Here is a 21,863-nt window from a genome sequence, read left to right as displayed (position 1 = left end):
CTGCAGGCTCATTAAACAAAGGGTGAGACAACAGCCCAGTTTACTGGGCTATTTTCACATTTTAGTTTCAGAGGAAAAGCCTGAGGCAGGAAGATTTACAAAGAACCCTAAATCTAAACCCTAATAAAAATGCATATCTTTACTGCTTCTCTACTTCTAATCTCATCATTAAACTGGAGGGAATAACCAGTGTTTCTTTCCAATCCATGGTCACCCAGTAGTTGATAAGAGAGGCAGACAGCTAAAACACAGCAAAATAAGAAAAGAGCAGACTTTCCTGCACCACAGTGAAAGCAAAGACTTTGTTCAGTGATACCTTAAATTTAAAAATTAGAAACATAATTAATTTGTCCTAATGATGTATTTTACTCTGTTTCCATGAGTTAATTCAATAAGCCACTTGTGTAATTTCATTTCCAAGTTCTAATGAATGGTACATTGTCAGTTACATTATGATAAAAGGATGTACTAAAATTCTTCTAGATGTGGGAAGCTTTTGAAAATTGGGGCTCTTATCAGGAAGACAGTGAAGATCATTAAAATATTTGCTCTTCTTCCAAAACAAACAAACCCTAATGATAATCTCTTATCTGTAGTGTTAAAAAAAAATAAAAATCTAAGGGTGCAATGTGAGTTTACGATGCTCAGGTTATTTTAATAATGAAAAGCACCAGAGAATACAAGCACTGTTATTCCACAAGTCTACATATTTTGTCAACCAACCACTGAAGAGGAACAGCCACAAGCTCTCAGTACCTGACACGTGGGAAGATATTAATAGGAAAACGTCTAAGTGACAAGAATCCTACAGTAGCAGGCTCCTCATGTTTAAATTCCTGGCACCTCGTGATTTTAATATGGACTGAGAGTTAACAAGGAGCCAGGCAAGATGGACAACCTCCTGGAATCAGATACAAGCTTCCTCCTGGGAAGTCCAGTGAGGTGCATTACCAAGGGTTATGGGGCAGCTTTACCAGCCCAGGCAGCTACTGGTGGGTGAGGGTTCAAGCACACTCTGGGACAGGAGACACAGGGGCACTGTCTTCCACCTGCGTGCAGAGCTGCAAGTGCTTTTGCCATCATTGCAACCCAAACTGCCTTTTGGGACATCATGTCTTTAACCTTACTCTTTGTGAGAAGGCAGAACACAGCTGGAAATACTTCAGCTAGAAACAGAAGGGAAAACACAGTTCCCTAAATGCAGGGTTTTTCATCTCATTGCTCCCAGATGCTGCAAGCATAATTAGACACTATCTCCTCTCCCAGGTATCTCCTCTAAGACATCATCTCCCCTCCAAAATCTCAGGCTCTGGTTATCTCTATACATTCAAAATCTACAAATGCCCAGAACATCCCACAAAGTAAGGTAATTATCTCTTACACATACATACATATGAGAGACTTACTAAGTGATGTCCTCCAACTCCTCCCACAAACAGCCACACGATCACATCAGAATTTCTGCTAATAATTACTGGGGGTTTTTTTCTGGTCTGTGCAGCATGAAAATGGCAGCAGCTATAGCAGCACATGCAAGAGTTGAGAGCTGGATGTATTGGCTGATTGGGTAGCTGTGGCTGTATCTGTACAAAAGCCGTGTTAGGTTACAAGGTAACACTCATACTGGTTGTCTGGGAGGGGGAAAACCATTCACCCCAAGACTCAGCCCTGGAATTACTAAAAAAATTCTCAGTGCCACAGGAGTAAGAGTGTCAAGGGGGGAAAAAAAAGATGATTTTTTTTTTTTTTAAAAAGAGATCTGAAAAGTGGAAGCATTGTTGATTATATTAGCATGTAATCTGAAACTCCAGCCAGACCACGCAGCACACATGAGACAAGACAATTAGCATTTAATTAGGAGCTTTGCTCACTTTCTTCTACCCACTTTGATAGCTAAAATGATTGCCTTAGAGCATCTCTCACTATTCTTTTGTTCCATTTCCTTCCACATAATTTCCAAGATCTGAGAGGGCTTACTTAAAAAATAATAATAAAATAAAATATATTTTTTTTTGTAATAAAAATGAAGCTGATGTCTAAAATTTATAATTGAACAATAAAACCAAAAGGATTTATCCAGACTTAAATCTGTACAGAAGACTCAACAGGTTTCCAAAAAGCCCAGGCCACACAAACATATTAACCTGTGCATATGGACACGTGCAGTCCCCCTAAACCCACTGTGAATATTCATGGCTTTTAATATCAAACACGTTTGATCAAAAAGCTTAGCAGTTCTTCATTAGGTAAAAGCTCCTCAGACCCAGTGGCTTAAATTAGCTTTCATGGTAGGCTGGGACATGGGTAAAAATGTTGAGGAAACAAAAATACATTCTGATCAAGAAGAAGCAGTTTAAGCCAAGTTAACCTCATGCATTCTTCCCACCCACAAAGCTGAAAATCTGCCCTTGGAGCAGGTGTTGCAAAGCAGTGTTCCCTCTGGTAACCCAAGGAAGACCACACACAAATTGCTTGAATTTTGTCTCTTCCACATTTCACAGACCTGGCATGACAGTTCTCCTAAGGGAAACTTCCAGGTATAGCTCACAAGGAGTATTAGGAGGTAAAACAGGAGAAATCTTCATAAGCTTATCCAGAAGGAAATTTTATCTGGCACATGAACGGTAACTATTTTATGCAGGGAATATTTTGGACATTTTTATGCATCAAGTTTTAATCCATACCCGGATCCCAGGAACCTGAAGGAGAGGTGTAAAGGACCTTAAAGCAATACACAAACTTTGAGGAGAACTTTCACCTGGGACCTTCACCCATTCAGGTTAGAGGAACAGACTCAGGCAAAGTCTGTAGTTCAGTGACTCTGGATCCTAGAGCATTAGCTGAGTGGTTTCAGGCTGCAGTCCCCCAGGAAAGCCCAGAGAGAACAAGCAGCGTGCACAGAACATGAGAGAGCTGTCTACAATTAGCCATACAGAGGAAGCAAAAGCCTTTCTTTCATTTTCCTTTAAGCTTCCTCTCTACTCTTTCTTGAAAACCTCAGGTGAGATACAGGAGTCAGATATTCCTCCTAATTCCCAAATAATACAGTTCACATTCAGCAAAGGATACACCAATGTCCCCAAATGAACCAACCCCCGGTATCAATAGACACAACACCAGCTGGATGCACAGTCCCTCCCAAAGCATACCCTCTGTGGGAGAGCTGAATTTGGTCTCATTGACAAACGTAGACAGGTCAGATGGTTGTGGGTAATCCTGTTTATCCGTGTTCAGGTCCACAGTCATGCAGGTCCATTTCTGACTGGTCACTGAAGATGCCAGTTTCTCCTCATCTGTGGCATGAACCACCGTGGATATGACAGGAGGTGTTTCTGGAGTGGGCAGTGGAGTGGGATCCTGCAGAAAACAAGCATCAATTAATTCTATTATCTTTCATTAACACACTGAATAGTCAACTCTTGAATTTCCACTGCAGGACCACGGTCATCTTTTTAAATCCATACTCTTCACTGCAGCTCTGTATAAAACATTTAATGAAAAATATCAGAGTCCTTCATTTAGAACTCAACTAGCAGCAAGTTCTCCCAGCATAATTCAACTCGTTGATGATAAACATTGCAAAGCTGCCTTGATAACAAGAAAGAAAAAATCCAGAGCTGTTTAAATTTGTTTTAGGCACTTGACATAAGTGGCAGGCATCACCCATGGCTGGAGTTTCTGACTAACAAAACTGACTTTTTAGGCTTCCCTCATGGGAGGAAGCCTTCATAGATCTGTGAGGTCATGAACCCTTTCTTCACTTCTAGGCTGTCAAGCAGCAGAAATAAAAGGGGAGGATGGATAACAGGAAGATGAACAGCAGTATGGATGGAGCTGTGCCACATCAAAGCACTCGGGCCTTTGTAGGCAGATCAGCTTTTGTTAGCTTCTCTTCCAAGAAAACCACCTGCCAGCAGTTTACAACATGGAATAAAACCATCCAACCACATATTCCTAGTAGATCAGCCCACTTGTTTAATTTCTATTTCCCTTCCAGCCCACCAGTTTGATACGTTTAGTTTCTTACTTGCTAATCTAAAATTCCAGGGTGGGCAGTTACACTGAGCTTTTCAGACAACCAATCGAAGATATTTATTCTGTAACACAGAACTTTCCAAAGGACATACACTAAGAGTCTAACTGGAACTCCAGAGCAAATACTAGGTCTAATGCACATTGTATACACACTTCTAGAGGCCAAATTTCAATACCTGATGATTATAGCATATACTTGCTATACTTGAACACCAACAGGCTTATATTCTTTATAAAAACCTCTTCTATTTTTAAATGTGCAATCATACAATTAAATAAATCAAATTTCACTCTTTTGCCCCTACAGTAACACTAACTACATGCATCAAAATAAGGCACTACTTTACCTGAGAAGGAGGATCAGATAGTGGGGATCTTTTTGGTGATTTTTTCACCCTAAATGTATCACTGAAAATAAAGTTAAAACCATTAAAACCATATGGTAATACCAGTGAGAATCAAGTAATTTCACACTTAGCAAGAGACAGCCACAGACAATGCAACCTCTGTAAGCCCTTCTGCTTGATGCTTGGAAATCCCATCCATTAGGCAGCAGCACCACAGAGAAACATGCCATAGGTACATATTCTTGTCATGCACTTGGAACAGGCCTTACTTGCCCAAAAGCTGAGAAAAGCAGGATTGCCATATTTTTTTTTCATGCCAACCACCAGCACATTTACAGAGCAGCATTGCAGCTCTGTTGCAATTCAAATCTCTGCTCCACCACAGACATCCTCAGTGGCCTTAAGCAAATCATGTAGCTTCTGTCTATTTTAGTTTTCTAGCTGAAAATTAGGTCTAAAACACATAGTGAAATGAGAATTAAACCCGATAAACTTAGGCATTAAACTCCAGAGACCCCATAAATCACTGAGAAAAGAACTGGTATGCTTTGGATGAAGCACATAAAAAACAGCTGAGGCAGGGGGTGGCAGAACAAAGCTCTATCATTATAACTATGCACAGTGGATCCCCTCCCTCTTTAAAACAACTACAGCAGCAAATATGGCAATTCTGCTCCAGGTTCCCCTGCCAGCTCACAGGGCACCCTGGGAGCACAGACACTGTAGCCCTCCAAAACCCCACAGGTCTCAATGAGGCAGAAAGAATGAAGAATAAACATTATGTCTTGGTGAATAATTATGGATGTTGCTTTTATGTTTATTCGCAATTGGTTAAAAATATTTTGTATCAAGGAAATAAACCCATTTTCCACCTGTTCTCTTGATGGATTTTGCCAGTTATTCAAACACACTTTTGCTACTGACTAGAAAAGGGAGAAAAAAAATCATACTGAATTCATGAATAAGGGCTTAACATTTGAAATGAGATGCAGTAGGAAAAATTACTGCCCATCAGCTCTTCTGTGATGAATAAATGGCAGGATCAATAGTAGAAATTATAATAGTGGGTTTCAATAGGTGGAGGGTAAATCAATATGACATCCAGAGGGGAAAATTAATTGGACAGCTGAGAATCAGTTTGTTCTAAGTTAGTGATTATCTAGTTATGATAGCTGGAAGTAATTAGGATAACTTATTCCTGTAAGAAGGAGAAACACTTTTCTGCAGCATTTATGAAAAACTGATTGTACAATGTTGTTGTACAATGGTAGAAATAAAAAGTTCACAATTTAGCTCAAGGATGCAAAATCTTTATAGTTTCTGAAAGGGGATCTTCTTTGATAGGCAAACAGATAATGAGGAATTAGATCCCTTAAACTCATTCACAGCAAGAGATCTTACTTAAAATAGCTTTCAAATGTGTCAGTGAAGTGAAAGAGTTAACATAAAAGCTTCATGCTGAATAGGAGCTGATCATGCTGCAAAACAAATGAGTGAAATTAAAAAGCCCCGTAAATCAAAGAGGAAACTTGAATTGTTAGCTTAGAATTACTTACAACAGAGAACATACAGACATCACATCTTCTACCATCCTAAGACAAATAAGACAAAGAAAAGAGAGACAGACAGAAGGAACTGACAAAAAAGATAAACCTACAAATACTCTGTTAATGTGTTAAGGAAATCTGATCATGCATATTTTCTACCTTCATCATATTAAAACCTACTTTTATTGTGAAATACATGGGGAGAAAAAAATATTAACCAAGCCCCTCATTTTGTCAAATTCAATGTTATACTTCTGACACACTTTCATCTTACAGAGCATATTTTTCAAAGCTGAGGCCTCTAAGTTAAGTTCCTGTCAACACACTAAGTGTCCTTGCCTTCCCTGACAGTAGCCACCTGCTTTCTTTTCAAAACATGCTATTTGTTGTTATAGGGGATATAAAACTGTTCTTGAAGGAAAAAGCACAGTCATGCAAGGTTTTTTGTGCCTGTTGATCTCTTACGACAGCAGAGAAGCTACTTGACCATTTCAAAGCGTTTGCCGCAGTCAAGAAAGAAAATGACATTTCTTTAAACTTCATCTGTTTTGACTCTCTGAACCTGACTTTGTGTGCTGAGAGAACAAAGGCCTTGCCTCAAGAAAAGTTTTCATCTAGCTTATAAGCTTGGCAGCTTCTGCTCAGATGTCCTCACGTGCAGTGCTACTGAAAGCTGACACCTTCCCTTTCTAAACCAGCCTCCTATCATCCAACAGGTCCCACAGCAATGTCTATCCAAGGCACCTATTTTTATTCATCACTACAAGCAGGCACTCAGGAGGCATCTGCTGCTCTTCATTCAGTATCATCTGAGCTAGATGATCTATCTCAAAACAGCTCAGCACTTGGGTATATGACCCAAGAGTAATTTGCATTCTGCTGACATCTCTTCTAAAATTCTCATCTCTTCAATGCTTAGACTGCAGGTTTCATTCCAGAATAAAAGCTGATTATTTTTATTGATTTAACACAGGTAAGATTGGCATATGGCACAGATTCAAAGCAGTACAGGCTTAGCAATGGCTTAAACTCATGCCTGGCTTCTTCACCTCCCATAGGTCTAACCTAGAAAACACTGTCTTGCTGTAAAAGGAACACATTTTCTAACTGGTCTGTAGAGTTGCATTTCTGCAGCTCTCAGTACTGCCAATAGCCCCCCCCACCTCTGGCTTTTAAAAATTACCAACTATTTCAGATTTACAAGTCCTGGTTTCCTAATTCAAACCACCTCCTTTCTACTCCTTGCAACTGAAGCATCTTGCAGTGGCTTCTGTCTCCCTCTCCCTGCCTGGCCAGAGGAAGTGTTCCAAGGGCCCTTTTTGTGGAGAGAGACCAGAGACAGGCAGAGACCATCAGAGCCCCTGCTTTCCTTGGCATCTCCCAACAAGCCTTGGGCTAATTTTCTTCTAGATAAATATTATGGCTTCAGGCTGTGTTGTGTATTAATATGCAGATTCTCATCTCTGATAGAAACCACTAACAAAAAGTAGGTTATGGGGCTGCAGGGAGCAGATACACAACACAACCCAGTGCAAGAAGTCCCAGGCCAGGGCTGGGAATTCCTGCAGCCCTCCTGACCTACACCCTGCGAGCTCTGCTCTAAGGCAGCTTCCCTCCTTCCACCATGATAAAAAGCAGCAGGGAACTTTAAACTGTAGGTCAGGGCCGTCCTCTGATGGATTTTTCCAAGGACGGATGTGGTTTAACAAACTCTTTGTGAACTCATGTTGTCCCTGTATTAACAACTTTGGAATTGATTCTAATATTCACAGCAGATGGGTGGACCCAAGAGGGTTACACTGGAGGTCTGTCAACTCCACTGCAGCTACAGAAAGACTCTGGCTGGCTGCAAATATCAGACTTAAGGATCTGGTAATGTTAAAATTCCCCTCCCTCCCTCTGCACTTCCCTGGTAAGATTCAAATTGTTTCCCTCTCACAGTCAGACTTTTAAGCCTTCTTGCTTTGGACAAATTCACTTTGGACTGGAGGCTCAGAAAATATGTCAGCTTAACACACATCAGAACTCCTGCCTTGATTTCCCCTAAATTTCAGGCATATGTCAAAAAGAAGCACCATCAGAACAACACCAACTGAACTCAATTATAGGGTGGTCTATAATTTTTGTAAGTTAAAAGTGCTCCTAAAAACAAAAAAATGGCACAATCTTCCTCAAACCTGTCAAGGGATGTGAATTAGACAACTAGAAGGTTGCTCAGTGAAAAGCTGAATAAATTCCACATCACTCCATAAAGGTAATTGTTTGTACTGTTTTACATTAAAAATATTATCATCAAATTCTGAGGCTTTTGTAATTTTCAAGTCACATTTTTGTTAGTTAGCTGAAACATTTAAGTCATAAAGGAACATGCCATGAGATACTTCCTTAGAGATACACACAGAATATTAATTTCAGATAAATGAGATATAAACTTCCTGATTACAAACTCAAAAGAACCATGTCTGAATGGGTAAGATAATATGCTCACCAGAAAGCTAACCATGGAATCCATGCAACTAGCCAATGAAATAATTAACTATCTAAATAACTAGAGCATTTATCCTGCCAACTGTGTTTAAAGCCTGGGTATTTCCCTACCATGTAGCTGTATGGGATTTTAACTCTTCTGCAGAACCTCTTTCATAGAAAAGGAACTTTCCACATTTTTTACTCTTGTATTTAAAGATCTATATTTCAATACTGCACTCATCTGTCTCAGCTTATTTTCTTTTCAACGCTGTAAGTCACTAAATAAAACCACCTTCCTGCTGTGTGCAGTAGGAGATTTGTTGCTGCCTTGATATTTCACGTCTCGCTCTCCAAACCCTGATTCACAACATACTCTTCACAAAAGAGGTGTGAATACTTTGATCGGCCTAAACAATATCAAAGATGAGGTCACCAAAAATTCAGCACAAAATTGATAAAATTTGGCCTCAATCAGATTCAAACCTACACTGAGCTGCAAAACTTCAAAATTCCAATTGCCAGTCCAGTGGCCAGATCAGCCTTGACATAGCCCTGGTTCTCCAGGAACATGAAGTCTGGAAACACCAAACTATTGAGGAAAAAGGTTGAGGGAGAGCAAATACAGACCCCCAGCATGAGTCCAGTTGTGTGGCTACCAACACTCACCTCTCTAGTTAAATATAAACCAGGTGTAACTGTGCAAAGGGGCAGGAATGTCCTTCTGCTCATCTAGAAACATCTGAGCCCTTTAACTTACGTTTTTAGTGGCGTCTTCTTCTTTTTTGCAGGTTTATTCAAGTTGTCTCCTTCAGTTCCATTTGTTTCATTGGCATTGGCTGGTATCTCAAAGGAAGCTGGAGATTTGGAGGGTGAGTTGGGTATCTTAGAAGATGTCTTGAAAGGGTCAATAGAGTCCTCACACATCTCTGGCTCAAAACTGTACGTTTGTTGAGGCAGTTTGGGCGATTCTTGCATTTTTGTACTAGATGAGAAGGGGTTAAATTTGGGATCATCCCACTTGTCAATATCAAAAGTGTAAGAGCCTTTTGTGATAGGGATTTCGTTTGGATCAGTGGGGGACTTGGTTGGTGTGGTTGGAGCATTGTCAAGCTTTTCCACTGATTTTTTAGTCTTTGGCCTCCGTAGCGGCATTTTAGCACCAGGCTTTTTCCCTGCTCTTTTGGGAGGAGGAGTGCTCTCCTGCTGGTCCTCACTCACCCCTTTTTCTTCAGAATAATCAAACTCCAGCCTCACTGCAATGCCTTTGACTGGAGGGTCTTCTGGTCCTCCAGTGTCTGGAGGAGTCACCTCCCCAGCCTCTGGTGCCGTTGTAAGAGGTAGCGTTTTCCTACTGGCAGGGGGAGAGTTTTGTACTTTGCTGCCTCCAGTGCTAAACGCACTGATCCCTTCAATACTGTCTGGATCCAAAGGGCTGGATCCTTCAGGCACGGGTGGGGCCTCCTGTTTCTCAGCAGAGATTTTAGAAGGTTCAGTACATTCGAGCTTTACTGAGTCAACCTTTGCTTCCAATACTGGTTTATCCTCACCTGCTTGGCCAAGGTCAGATGGTTCCTGTGGTGTTTCCTTCACTGGTGGAGCATCCAGAGACTTTTTTGCCGACTGCTTCTTTTTTAAGGAAGCTGGTCTGGATTTCTTTGTTCTCTTGAGGGTACTGGAAGCACTACTTGAGCCAGTACCATACACATCTGCTGCTGGTGCTAACGTCTCACTATTGCCCAGATAAGATGCTCCATCAAAATCACTTGCTTGCAAGCTGAGAGATCGAGACAACGTAGATTTGGAAACTGGGACTGAATCGGTAGATTTTCTTCGAACATTTGCTTTGGGATCACGATTCTTTGACTCTGGAGAGCTGGGTCCTAAGGCATGGAGAGAATCCACAAACTCAATGTTATCAAAGTCCAAGTTGTAGGTCCCACTGCTGGCTATTGGCTTGTCCTCATCGAAGACAGTGGAGAAAGAATGGGGAGGGGGGCGAAAAGGGCTTTCTTCAACTGGTTCACTGTGTGGCACATCAGTTACAGGAACAGTTTCTGAAGATAATCCTGTGGGAACAAACACAAAAGTCTGTCAACTTAAACACGTTTTTTTCAAACTGGGGCTTCATAATTTTTTACCATAATATTACTGCAAGTAAAAACAAAAACAACAGTTAAAAAAATACAAAACATAAAAAGAATGCTAAGCAATGATTAAAGGGCATACAAACCAAAGCTCTCTTTCCATATATCAGCTAGATTAGGGGAAAAAAAAAAAAATTCTGTTCTGCCCAGAAAAGGATTCAAGGCAAGTTTCATGAAAACACAAAATATGGATTTACAACAGCCTCTAGAGCATCTCTTCTGAATTAATTACCACTTAAATCAAGAGGTGGATATTACTAACTAAGCCAAATGCCAGCAAAACTGGACATTAAGCACTTTATTACTGCTGTTTTCTACTATTACAAAGAGTTCACAGGACTGAGCTCTCACAAAATACATTCCCTGTAAACTGACTGGTGCTTCAGCACTTACATGTTGATCCTAAGTTTTGTTTCCCATGTGCTATTTTTACCAGTTTCCCAGAGGAACATTCTTTCCTGTCCACAACCTATGAATGCTGCTCCTCTCTCTGCCCCAAGCAGTCAATACACTGTACTTTGAGCTCATAATTCCGTGTATATAATGAAGAGATGAATCACTGAGAATTTCCTATGAAATAAATTATGGCAAAGGTAAGACAATTAGTCAATTAGAGTACTGCACAAATATTCTCTGTTGAAGATCTTCCTTTAAAATAACACTAGAATCTCCCTACAAATTATTTAGAAGACATTTCTCAAAGTGCAGCTCTAATTCCTCAATGAAGAGAAAATGTATAGAGCTAATTATATGTTAAAACTGTGAACCCAGCAGCTTTTCATTGTAATTAAAGATTTGCTTATGGAATGGAATCCTAAAAACATTTGTAGACATCTCTTGACTTGGGATGTAAAGACTGCATTGGGCAATGTAGAAAATAAACAGTGTCTATCACAAAAAAAAAAAAAAAATTATGGTCCTTCCTGCTTTCCAGTTCACACATGTTCATTACTAAAGTGTTTTACAAATTCTGAATACGTTCTGCTTCTGCTGTGGTTGTGCTGCTCCCTATGTGAGTGTCACATAGTCACCTCTGCCTGTGTGTGTGTGTCCCAGTCAGGGCACTGGAGACCTGGGACACCTCTCTCCAGCACAGCTCCAGCTGGGGTCCTGGGGTAAACCAGATGCTCTGAGCTCCCACTGACACGTCCTGGAGCAAAACCCCCTACTGACTGTTTCCTATGGAAGCAACATGACATTCTTCATCTTGTCAATGTTTTAAATTATGCAATTATAAACAGCCAAGCAAAAACAAATGCTTTTCTCATCCTTAAACGATTTCAGAAAAAATTATGCCTTTTTCATTCCAACTTTGATATGTTTTGCAAAGTAATTTCCATTTTAATTTCCCATTAATGTTGTTAATAAAAGCAATGCAAGCAATCAATAATTACTTTTAGTCAGAAGCTGTGAATGGATTAAGAACAGAAAAAACCACTTTTTTTTTGTTTGTTTGTTTCAGGGGAAATGACATGTCTACATAGAGATTACAAGGATTATTATTTATGGATGTAGAGGACAGAAAGGATTTGAGGACATTGGACACATTTCCCAAAGCAGTACCTTAGAGTGGCACCACTTATTTCCAGGGATTGTCACAGGAGTGACAGCTGAACAGCTTCTCTTGTAAGATTGTGGAAGCTTACTGAGCTACATCAATTAAAATAATATTTTAATGAGTTTTTCTGCTAATTGGATGCTAATAACATGGCAGTACTTCAGGGCAGTTTATTTTTCTCCTTAATCCCCACTGGGCTGGTCTTGGTTTCAGACTGGCTGAGTGGCCATTAATTAGACTTGATTTGCTGGTGCTCACTTCACTGAGACTTCTGTTCAGGGGACTCAGAGAGTGCTGTGAAACTCCAGCATTAGACTGATCTGTGCATTTTACACTGACATGGATATGAAAGACATTTGGGGGAACACATTACAGTAAACACTGGCATAGCTGGAGTATGTCAGCAGAGTACAAATGTAGGTCAGCATGGCAGTAAAAGGGGGATCTGAACAAGAAACCATCTGCAATTACGTGTTGTTTTCATTCCAGCATGAGCCAAAGGCCTCAACAGGATTGAGGTCCCTTGTTCAAAGTCAGCACAAGCATGCATTTAAATAAAATAAAATAAACTGATGCCCTGCAGGACTTGGACTGTAAATAATGGGTGTAGTAGAGCTGAGGTTAGGGATGCATGGCAGCAGCAGAGAGAATGTATGAGGCTTTCCAGCTGCTCAGAGAAGAACAGCATTCAAATCAGGTGGGCTCCTCATTATGCACAGCTTTCATCTTCTGTTACTGCTGATTTCACAACTTCCTCCTAATCAAATCCTTTGCTTAGATTATAGATTTCTGCAGAACTTCGCTCAACTGGCTACTGTGATATTTAAATTGTTTCTTTCTGAAACAGGATGTGAAACTGTCTCAGGAAACATGGCTTTTGGTAGCACTGTTAGACTCTTCCAGCATTACACCAGAACTGGCTCAGTACTGGTAACAGCAGAAATACTGGAGAGAAAAACATGAGAGTTGGAGCTATTCAGCCTGGAGAAGAGAAGGCTCTGGCAAGACCTTAGAGCACCTTCAAGTGCCTGAAGGGACTCCAGGAAAGCTGGGGAGGGGCTTTTCACCAGAGAGGACAGTGACAGGACAAGGGGAAATGGTTTTAAACTGAAAGAGGGGAGATTTATGTTGGACATCAGGAAGAAATTCTTCACCATGACGGTAAGAAGGTGCTAGAATAGGTTGCCCAGGGAGGCTGTGGAAGCCCCATCCCTGGAGGTGTTCAAGGCCAGGTTGGATGAGGCTTGTGCAGCCTGGTCTGGTGGGAGGTGTCCCTGCTCATGGCAGGGGGGCTGGAACCGGATGGTCTCTAAGGTCCCTTCCAACCTTCACCGTTCTATGGTCCTGTGATTCTACTCAGGATGGCAAAGCACAGCTTTCTTACCACAAAGAGACAGCAAGACCTTCCTTGACACTAACAGCCTATTCAGAGAGCAGTCCCATTTGTCCTTTTACAGCTAAGAATTAAGCAAATCAGCATTACTAATTACAGTACTTTATTAGAATGCAATTTGATTGCAAAGGAACACACTACAACACGAGCTGTGAAAATTAAGGCAGGACTTGGCCTAGAGAGGGGCCAGCACAAGGTTTTAAGAAGGTTTATGCCTTTTATTGGTGCTGAGAGTCACCCACAATTTATACTGGTAAGAACTGCCTACTGGTAAGAGCTGCTCACAGGTAGATATTAAGTTTTACAAAGCATTTCAAGAACAGGAAGTGCAGCAGGAAATATTATGTTGCCATAAAACCACATGCAATTCCTGGAAAAAACCCTCTCATTTCATGAATTAAAAAAGAAGGTCCATGTTCTGCTCTTCCATCAAGGAATTTCTCTGGACCAGCTACAAAAACCAAAACCAATCCCAAAACAAACAACGACAATAAAAGGCCCCATACTTCTTGTATCCAGATGATGAGACCACTCAATAAGAGCTGCACAGCAAGTTTAATGCTTGGCATTTTCACCTATCACCTCTTACGGCAGAATCAAAAGTTACTAGAAAGATATTACAAGCCCTTTTGCATGAATAAACAAAACAAATGTCTGTTGTCAGCATTAATAAGGAGGAATTTAAAAAAATAATAAACAAACCTTTTCTAGTCAACTACAGCAATGTTGTTCTTGTATGTTATAAAACAGACATGTTTCCATAAGATTTGCAGGCAACTCCAACATTTTTTAAAGGTATTTTAAAGAAGAAAATGAAATATCTTCATGAACTATGAGCTTATCTGAATAATTTCTTTATGAATAATGAAAATATGCTAAGGGGTTAGAATATATAAAATACTTCTAGCTATTTAAAAATATTTTTCCTTTTAAATTACAACACATAATTCTAGCAGTGCATTGTGTGATAGGGCAGCTGAGCATTTTATTCTATGTTGAAGTATCTTTAAAATAGGGGGGAATCCAAATAGGCTGAAAATAGGTCTTAACACTGCTGAGCTGGAAAAAAAAAATAATTAAATGCTCTTTTGAAAGGTTTAGAAACAAAATTTAACTAGATCTAACAAAGCAAATACAGAAGAATTTAAATCCTAGTTATTTTCTGGAAAAAAGCAAACAAAGAAATCTTTGGAAAATGCATGCACCCACATATTCCTTTATAATGCAATAGCTCAGTAGACGAGTCCATTTTGCCTATAGCATACAGGATCTGGATTTACCTAATACTAGAAGTTTTAAAACAGCTTATTTCAAGTTCCTGTTTGTTATGAGTTGCCTTTGAAATTTTAAAATAAATTAGTAGTGTTCTTTTTTTAATTACTGAAAAAATACTTTTTATCCTGAGACAAAACTTTGGATATAAAGTTTATCTTCAATTTTTCTGTGTCAGGCTTCAAGAGGAAAAACATGGAGAAGGATGTTTTTCTACCAAAAATTTGGTTTGCTTTGTTTGGGTTATCATCTCTGCTGGAAAGCCTGACCTCAATTTCCCTGGCACCAAAAGGACTTAAATGTAGGTCTCCCATGTCCTGATCACTGGGCTGTAATGCACAGAGGGGACTCCAACTCTCACATCTCCCCTGTGTATATAATCTGAATTCAATAATGAACTGGGAACTGTGGTGGAGGGGTGGTAGAAATGTCCCTGCCTAGGCAGGAATTCCTAGATAGAAACAGGGTATTTGGGAGAAAGGGCTTGGGGCACTTTCTGGTGCTCAGATGGATGGAACAAGGGACAAGAGGACACTGCTATGAGAGGCTGATGAGACAGTCAACAATAATTGAAAATACTACCAAAATAATAATAAAATTACAAAGTAGTAATTAAAAAGCAATAATTAAAAAGCACTCTTAAAGTAATTTGCCTGGAAAGTATAATCCACTTTCTGGGATTCAGAGGTAGTTCCCATACATGCTCTCTTACTCCTCTTCCTCCCGCTTCTTGCCTGTAGACTGACTCTCCTCTTCTGCTCTGCTGCTGATGGACTGGAGCCATGCAGCAGGTTTTACTCCACAAGGAGCTGGCACAACCCCAGGATGAGTCGAACTGCATTTCACTTTCATCATATTTATTAAGCTAGCGTTGAAGTCAACCTAATTAAAAACTCCACTCTTGGCTTCCCAGCAGTGGGGTCCAGCTGCTGCACTAATGATATCATGCAGCATAACTGCAACCGTCTGCATAACTAATTATTCTCATATTTAGGTGAAATAATCCTTGAAAAAAAAACACCTACTATGCTTCCTCCTTCCACCCAAGCACACGCTCTATCACCAGCCTCATGTAGGAGACAAAGCCATGCAGCTGGTGATCCAGGAGCCCAGCTGGAGGTTGCTGCCTCTCCCTGGGTCTGTGCCAGGCTCTCAACTGCCCAGATTCCTTCTCATTTCCTGAAACCTATTTATTGAGCTGTATGGTACCAAGGAGGAATTCTGCCTCAACTGCCCATAATCCTGAGGAAAGGACTCATTCTCTTTGTGTGGTGCCATGTGCAGAACTGATGAGCTAAATAAACTATAAAATAACTGTTACCCAGGCAGTTTATAAAGTACAAAATGTTTTGACTGTTCACGTTTCTGAAGCAGCATGCAAACACCTAAGCTGTAGCTGGGCATTATTAATTTCTTCTAAAGATTTCCAAAGCCAATGAATGCTTTGTGTAGCCCTCCCACAACTGAATTTTTTCTGCTTTATGCATCTATCTTCCCTCGCATAAATAACCCTCTTGTATAACTGCATTTTGCATCAGTTTGGGATGCTGAACACTGCTCTAGTCGTTTGTGGTGACTTGGCTCTCGTGGACGGATCTCATTTGCAATATTCATAGAATCATACAATGGTTTGGGTTGGAAGGGACCTCAAAGACCATCCAGTTCCAACCCCCCAACCATGGGCAGGGACACCTCCCACCAGCCCAGGTTGCTCAGAGCCCCATCCACCCTGCCCTTCAACACTGCCAGGGATGGGGCAGCCACAGCTTCCCTCGGCAACCTGGGCCAGGGTCTCACCACCTTCACAGCAAAGAATTTCCTCCTAATATCTAACCTAAATCACCCCTCTTCCAGTTTTGATCCATTACCTCTTGTCCTCTTATTACAGGCCCTTGTATATTAAATGTTTTAATCTCTGCCATTCGATGGCCTTCATCATAGTTCACACTGGCTAATAAAAAATAGATACATCCAGTTTTCTACATTTCTTTAGAAATACCTGAAAGAAAGGATGGGGAGATGTGGGATACAGGGAGGCAAGAGTCACATATGCCTAGGAAGCACATGTGTAATCAAGGGTTTGAAGATAATCTACAGCAGTAATTAAAAACACATTCTGATCCTGTTTAGCATGTGTTCTTTTGTTCTCTCAGAAGTTATTTTGTAATCACTAGATTGCAAAAGATTAGAAAAATTAAAATAGATGGCGAATGAGTAATGTTGTGTACTGCAGTGAAGAGGGAACTGCAATAGCAGATTGGAAAGTGTCAGGGAGTCTCAATTTTTCATTTTCCTTTTCTGGAATCAGTTTGTTGAACATCTTTCTAGCTTCTTATAACCTTGTATCATAAATCACAATCTTAAAGAGCATTCTTAAAGCATGAGTCCCTAAATGCCTTTCGTGGCTAGAGATATTTGTAACTTATTTGACACTTTCCCAAAGGTTTAAATCCAAACTGGATGTCCTTCGTAACACACACACTAGCCACAGACATTATTGCCTTTGTCCACTGCTAAACACACCCTCTTCTACAGTGGAAATGGAAGCTTTAAAGCACTGCCTGGCAATGCTGTGCGTCTTTCCAAATGAAATACAAGTGAACAGTTGTCTGTAATTAGAGCAAAATTACCTTTATATAATTTAGCCAGGTGATCAAGATGACTTGACTTTCAGATAGGAATAAAAGACAGCATAATGGGGAACTCAATCTTAAAACTGTTGAGCTGTCATCTGGCAGCCCAAACAAAGCTATTTTGGGCTAATCAAGTACTCATATTCCATTACTCAATTTGGAGAACAAAGAACATTCTGGGGAGGGAAGGGACTTCTTTGGTTTTTTTAAGCACAATATTCCCTTTTTATTTTCCCAGATGTACCAATTTCTATATATGCATATTATACACACATTTGCACATGCTTCCCTGTTCCTTCCATAAAGCTAATATAAATATTGTTCTAATGGGCTTTTTGTTCACCTTCTGTTTCAGGGTACAACACATTTGAAAATAACATTTTGTTAATTGTCACAGTTAATGGTGCTCACCCAGGTACCTGCATCTGCACCTGGTATCTCCTTTTTCTACTCATCTGCCTCTATAAATGTCCTACAAATCTGAGAAGAGGGACTGAAGTTTCCCTCAAAAAGGAGAAAAGTTTTGCTTGAAAGCTCCTCTTTTCTTTATTATTTATCAAATGTTGTGAACAGATTATCCAAAACTTTATTTCAGGAGGTGAGAGGGTTTTTCCTCCCAGCATGGATAATGCCCAGCATGCACTGACTAACCTTCCAGAAGACATTTTATTAGTGTCAATTCCTTGCCTGTGCTTACACAAACACCTCCCTGCAGCTTTACCTCCCTCACTAACCTGTCCCACTCGTTACAAGCTTGTTACCTGTGTCTTCCAAGGGCAGCTGGGGTTTTATCTCTTGTTCTGCAGTATCTGCTGCAACTGCTGCTGCCACTTCAGGGGGTGGCTGTGGAGGTGAAGGTGGTGCCTTTACTGGTGTAGTGGACTCCGGGGTCTCAAATGCTTCTTCAGAGTCAGAGCTCCTGGGAAAAAACAAACGAGAGACTAATGAGCAGAGTCAAGGTTCTTGTTGGCAGGTCTTCTTGGAAATGCAGGGCTTTCTGAGCTGATGACATTCACCTCAGCTGTCGTGCTATCTCTACATTTCCCAAAGGAGACCATACATGGCAGTATGGTTTCCAGAATAGAATACCATGGCTATGGTCTTTATAAGTCTATATAGTCTATATATGAAGCCTTTATGTCACTTAAGACACCTTGTCTACAAGCAAGACTTCTTGTCTACTTCAAAACTAAGGGCTTGCAGTGAGATGACAAAGGGTAATAGATTAAAACTGGATAAGGGAAGATTTAGGTTAGATATTAGGAGGAAATTCTTCACTGTGAGGGTTGTGAGCCCCTGGCCCAGGCTGCCCAGGGAAGCTGTGGCTGCCCCATCCCTGGCAGTGTTGAAGGGCAGGTTGGATGGGGCTTGGAGCAGCCTGGGCTGGTGGGAGGTGTCCCTGCCCATGGTTGGAGGGTTGGAGCCAGATGATCTTTAAGGTCCCTTCTAACCCAAACCATTGTATGATTCTATGATTCTTTGTGTTACAAAAGTAAACACACTTGAAAATAAATCTGTCCTGCAGATCCTGCTTTCCAGTGTGAAGGCAGCTTGACCACACAGGCAGGAAACTGTCCTTGGCACATGTGTAGTTAGAAAAAGAAAAATTAAAAAAGTATTCTCAAGAGAATTTCATAGCTGCATCAAAAACCCCATCCAAAACAACATCAAATTTATGTGTGCTCCTACAGAGAAAGCAGACATGGAGATATCTGAGGTGCAACAAATCCTTGTGCATCTTCTGCTTGTAGCAAAATTTCACCATAGCCCATTTTGAACAGTAAGGGTATGGGTTTGTTACATGAGGTCAGGCAACCTGCAAAATGCACCAGGGTCCTGGCATTGCCCATAATCCTTTTCTAGAATTGTGTGCTCACACAGACAGTAAAGCTGTAGGGACCACAGTGGGTTGGTGCCAGCCCAGGAAGGAAACAGCAGCACCCAGAATAGAACCATCCAAATGAAACACAAGTTTGAAAGGCAGCAACTGTACAAAGTGATGGGCAACCTAAACCACACAAGGACACACCATTTGCTCGTAAAGCACTACAGCCTTAGGAAACTGTCCCAGATCTGAAACCTATAGATCTTTTTTGTTTTTAAACCAAGATGTGACCAAAGTTTAACTTTTAAACATTTTTCCTCAAAGCCTTTTTTGTGGGAGCAAGGAATACAGTAACAATGGTGTCATACACAAAAAACACTGAACACATGTTCAATAAGCATTGCTCTTGGTCAGATGCAGATTTTTACTGCTTGTCTGTAATAAAGTGAATTGCATATGACAGTTTCTTAAAGGACAGGACTGATTTGCTTACTTGCAGTGATTGTTTCCATGGCCATAGTCTCCACAGCTCCTCACAACTGTCCACACCCCGCATTCCAGTGCAATGGAGATAAAATTTGCCATGAAATGAAAAGCCACTTCATCCCCTCAAAACAAGCTGTTCTGATTCAAGCACCCCTGTAATTTTGTTCAGGTTAAAAGGTAACTAACTCTGAGCTGCCAGATTCTGTTCTATTTCTCAAAGCTTGTGATTATTTTAAGCAGCTGGAAGTCAAGAGAAGTATAAGCACAGGATTTGCATTCGATTACACTTGCCTAAATCTATTGCAGCATGAAACCTTCAGGGAGCTGGGGAAGAAAAGACCCCAATGTCACCCCTAAGAGCTCGAGATGTACAGCAGGGCTGATCCTCCCCAGCTGTTTCTGCAGAATCCCCATGGGAGTTCCCACCCCCTGGCACACCATCAGGGTACACGCCGTGGCCTGACACCCACCCCTGTCTCCCTTGTCTCATCACCCCTACTGTGCAAAGCAAAAGGAGGCCTACCAGCTAATAGCTTTGCATATTTGCATTACTTGGGGATTTTTGGAAATATTATTTTCCCCAGTCTTGTGTCATCACCTGAGGAACTGCTCAAAAATAGTGTGCCTGGCTTTCCATTGGATCTATTGTTGCAGGTCCTCAAAATACCCCTTTGTGTCACTGCTTAAACCGTGCTGGTTCATCAGGCCACAGGAAAGTCAAAATGGAAGAGGTAGGCTGCAGCATTTTAAATTATATCCCTTCAAAGATGCACCATGGTTTAAGTTCAAAATATTTTAAGCTTAAGATCAGCTGCAAAGAAAGAGCTTCTGTAAATAAAACTGCACAATAAGTATTCAACAAAATACTTTCTCTTCCTTCCACGGAACTGGTTCAGGAAACTTTTAAGTTGAAGAATGAAAAAGTTCTGTGATATTTTCCCAGTAGAGAAATGAAATAAACTTAGAAATCTGTTATCTAAACAAACAAAACAAAAGGTAATTCATATCTCCTAGGCTTTCACATCATTCTGCATTGCACTGTACTTAATGCTATACTCTCTTAATTTCAAACCCAAAGTGTTACTTGCTCTGTAAACACTGAAACAATAATATTTAGACCCCTCTTTTCCAAACTGTCTGTATAACAAGTAACATTTATAGTAAATACACATATATATGTAATATAATTGAAACTGAAAACAGTATTTCCATGACCTACTCATATTTATAACTGCTTTGTTAAACTGGCTTGATGGAGGAGTTCTGTGTCCTCCTTTATTTAAATGATAGAGAGATTTAGTAGTGCATGTTTCTCTCACTTTTAAGGGAGACAACTTTGCTTACTTGGTCTCCTTCTTGGATACAGTGGTCATAAACATTTGAACTGAAGAGAAATGTCTCTTGTTTTTTCATCAATGTGAGATTCCACACTGGAGAACCTCCTGAGTCTGTGGACAGACTGTTATGGTGCCTGAGCTCCAGCACACAGATTTATTTTGCTAATGTTTAATAATCCCCCAAAGATTCTGATGCAATACTCCTCATTTTCAGCAGTGTAAATCAAGTAAGAATTGTCTTATCCATAACCCAAATAAGATTCTGATGCAATACTCCTCATTTTCAGCTGCACCCCTCAATAAACAGCAGTGTAAATCAAGTAAGAACTGTCTTATCCATAACCCAAAGGCTGCTCAGTCCGTTATGAGAAGGAATAGGGCTGGTAAAATATGATATTTAGCAAAGAAACATGAAGAGAAGCAGAATAACAGAAAAAAGTTCTTTGTCACAGCCTGGGATCTGGGAGAGAGCATAAAGCCTGGAAGCACATACCAGGACTATGCTCCAAGGAGGACATTACATATATCCTGGAAAAATGAGATCCTGTGTTCAATTTTCCTTAGTGAAAATACGGATGGTCTCTCTTGCATAGGATATTTTTAAGACTACAGTCCTACTTCCAAACCCTCAGAAAAGATTTTCCCAGAACAACAGGATTTCCTGTGAAAAGGAAATTACATTTTTCAGGCAGTTCTCTTCATAATGTCTTTTCTCTGAGAAACGTGGGGAATACACAGAACACAACAACAAGTAACAGAAATAATGCTGCTGTAAAGTTCATGGTGCAAAACAGATTGCCAAATTGTGACAGACCAT

The 21,863-nt window shown here is 40.5% G+C and overlaps 1 protein-coding gene across 1 annotated transcript in view; it reads right to left on the bottom strand.

Annotated features, from left to right (window-relative positions):
* The window catches only part of TACC2 (transforming, acidic coiled-coil containing protein 2), a 42,002-nt gene extending 23,691 nt beyond the window's left edge, over positions 1–18,311 (bottom strand). Inside the window, exons 1-4 of the mRNA XM_010003976.1 lie at positions 18,160–18,311; positions 9,156–10,464; positions 4,383–4,443; positions 3,150–3,357 (exon numbers count right to left, since the gene is read on the bottom strand). Of these exons, the coding sequence (XP_010002278.1) occupies positions 3,150–3,357; positions 4,383–4,443; positions 9,156–9,550 (664 nt within the window). The 5' untranslated portion in view covers positions 9,551–10,464; positions 18,160–18,311. The remainder of the gene's footprint in view (positions 1–3,149; positions 3,358–4,382; positions 4,444–9,155; positions 10,465–18,159) is intronic.
* Positions 18,312–21,863: the final 3,552 nt, after the last annotated feature.

This window comes from Chaetura pelagica, unplaced genomic scaffold (genome assembly GCF_000747805.2).
Source record: "Chaetura pelagica isolate M959 unplaced genomic scaffold, ChaPel_1.0 scaffold248, whole genome shotgun sequence".
In the NCBI taxonomy this organism is placed as follows: Eukaryota; Metazoa; Chordata; class Aves; order Apodiformes; family Apodidae; genus Chaetura; species Chaetura pelagica.
This window is presented reverse-complemented; position numbering and strand designations above follow the sequence as displayed.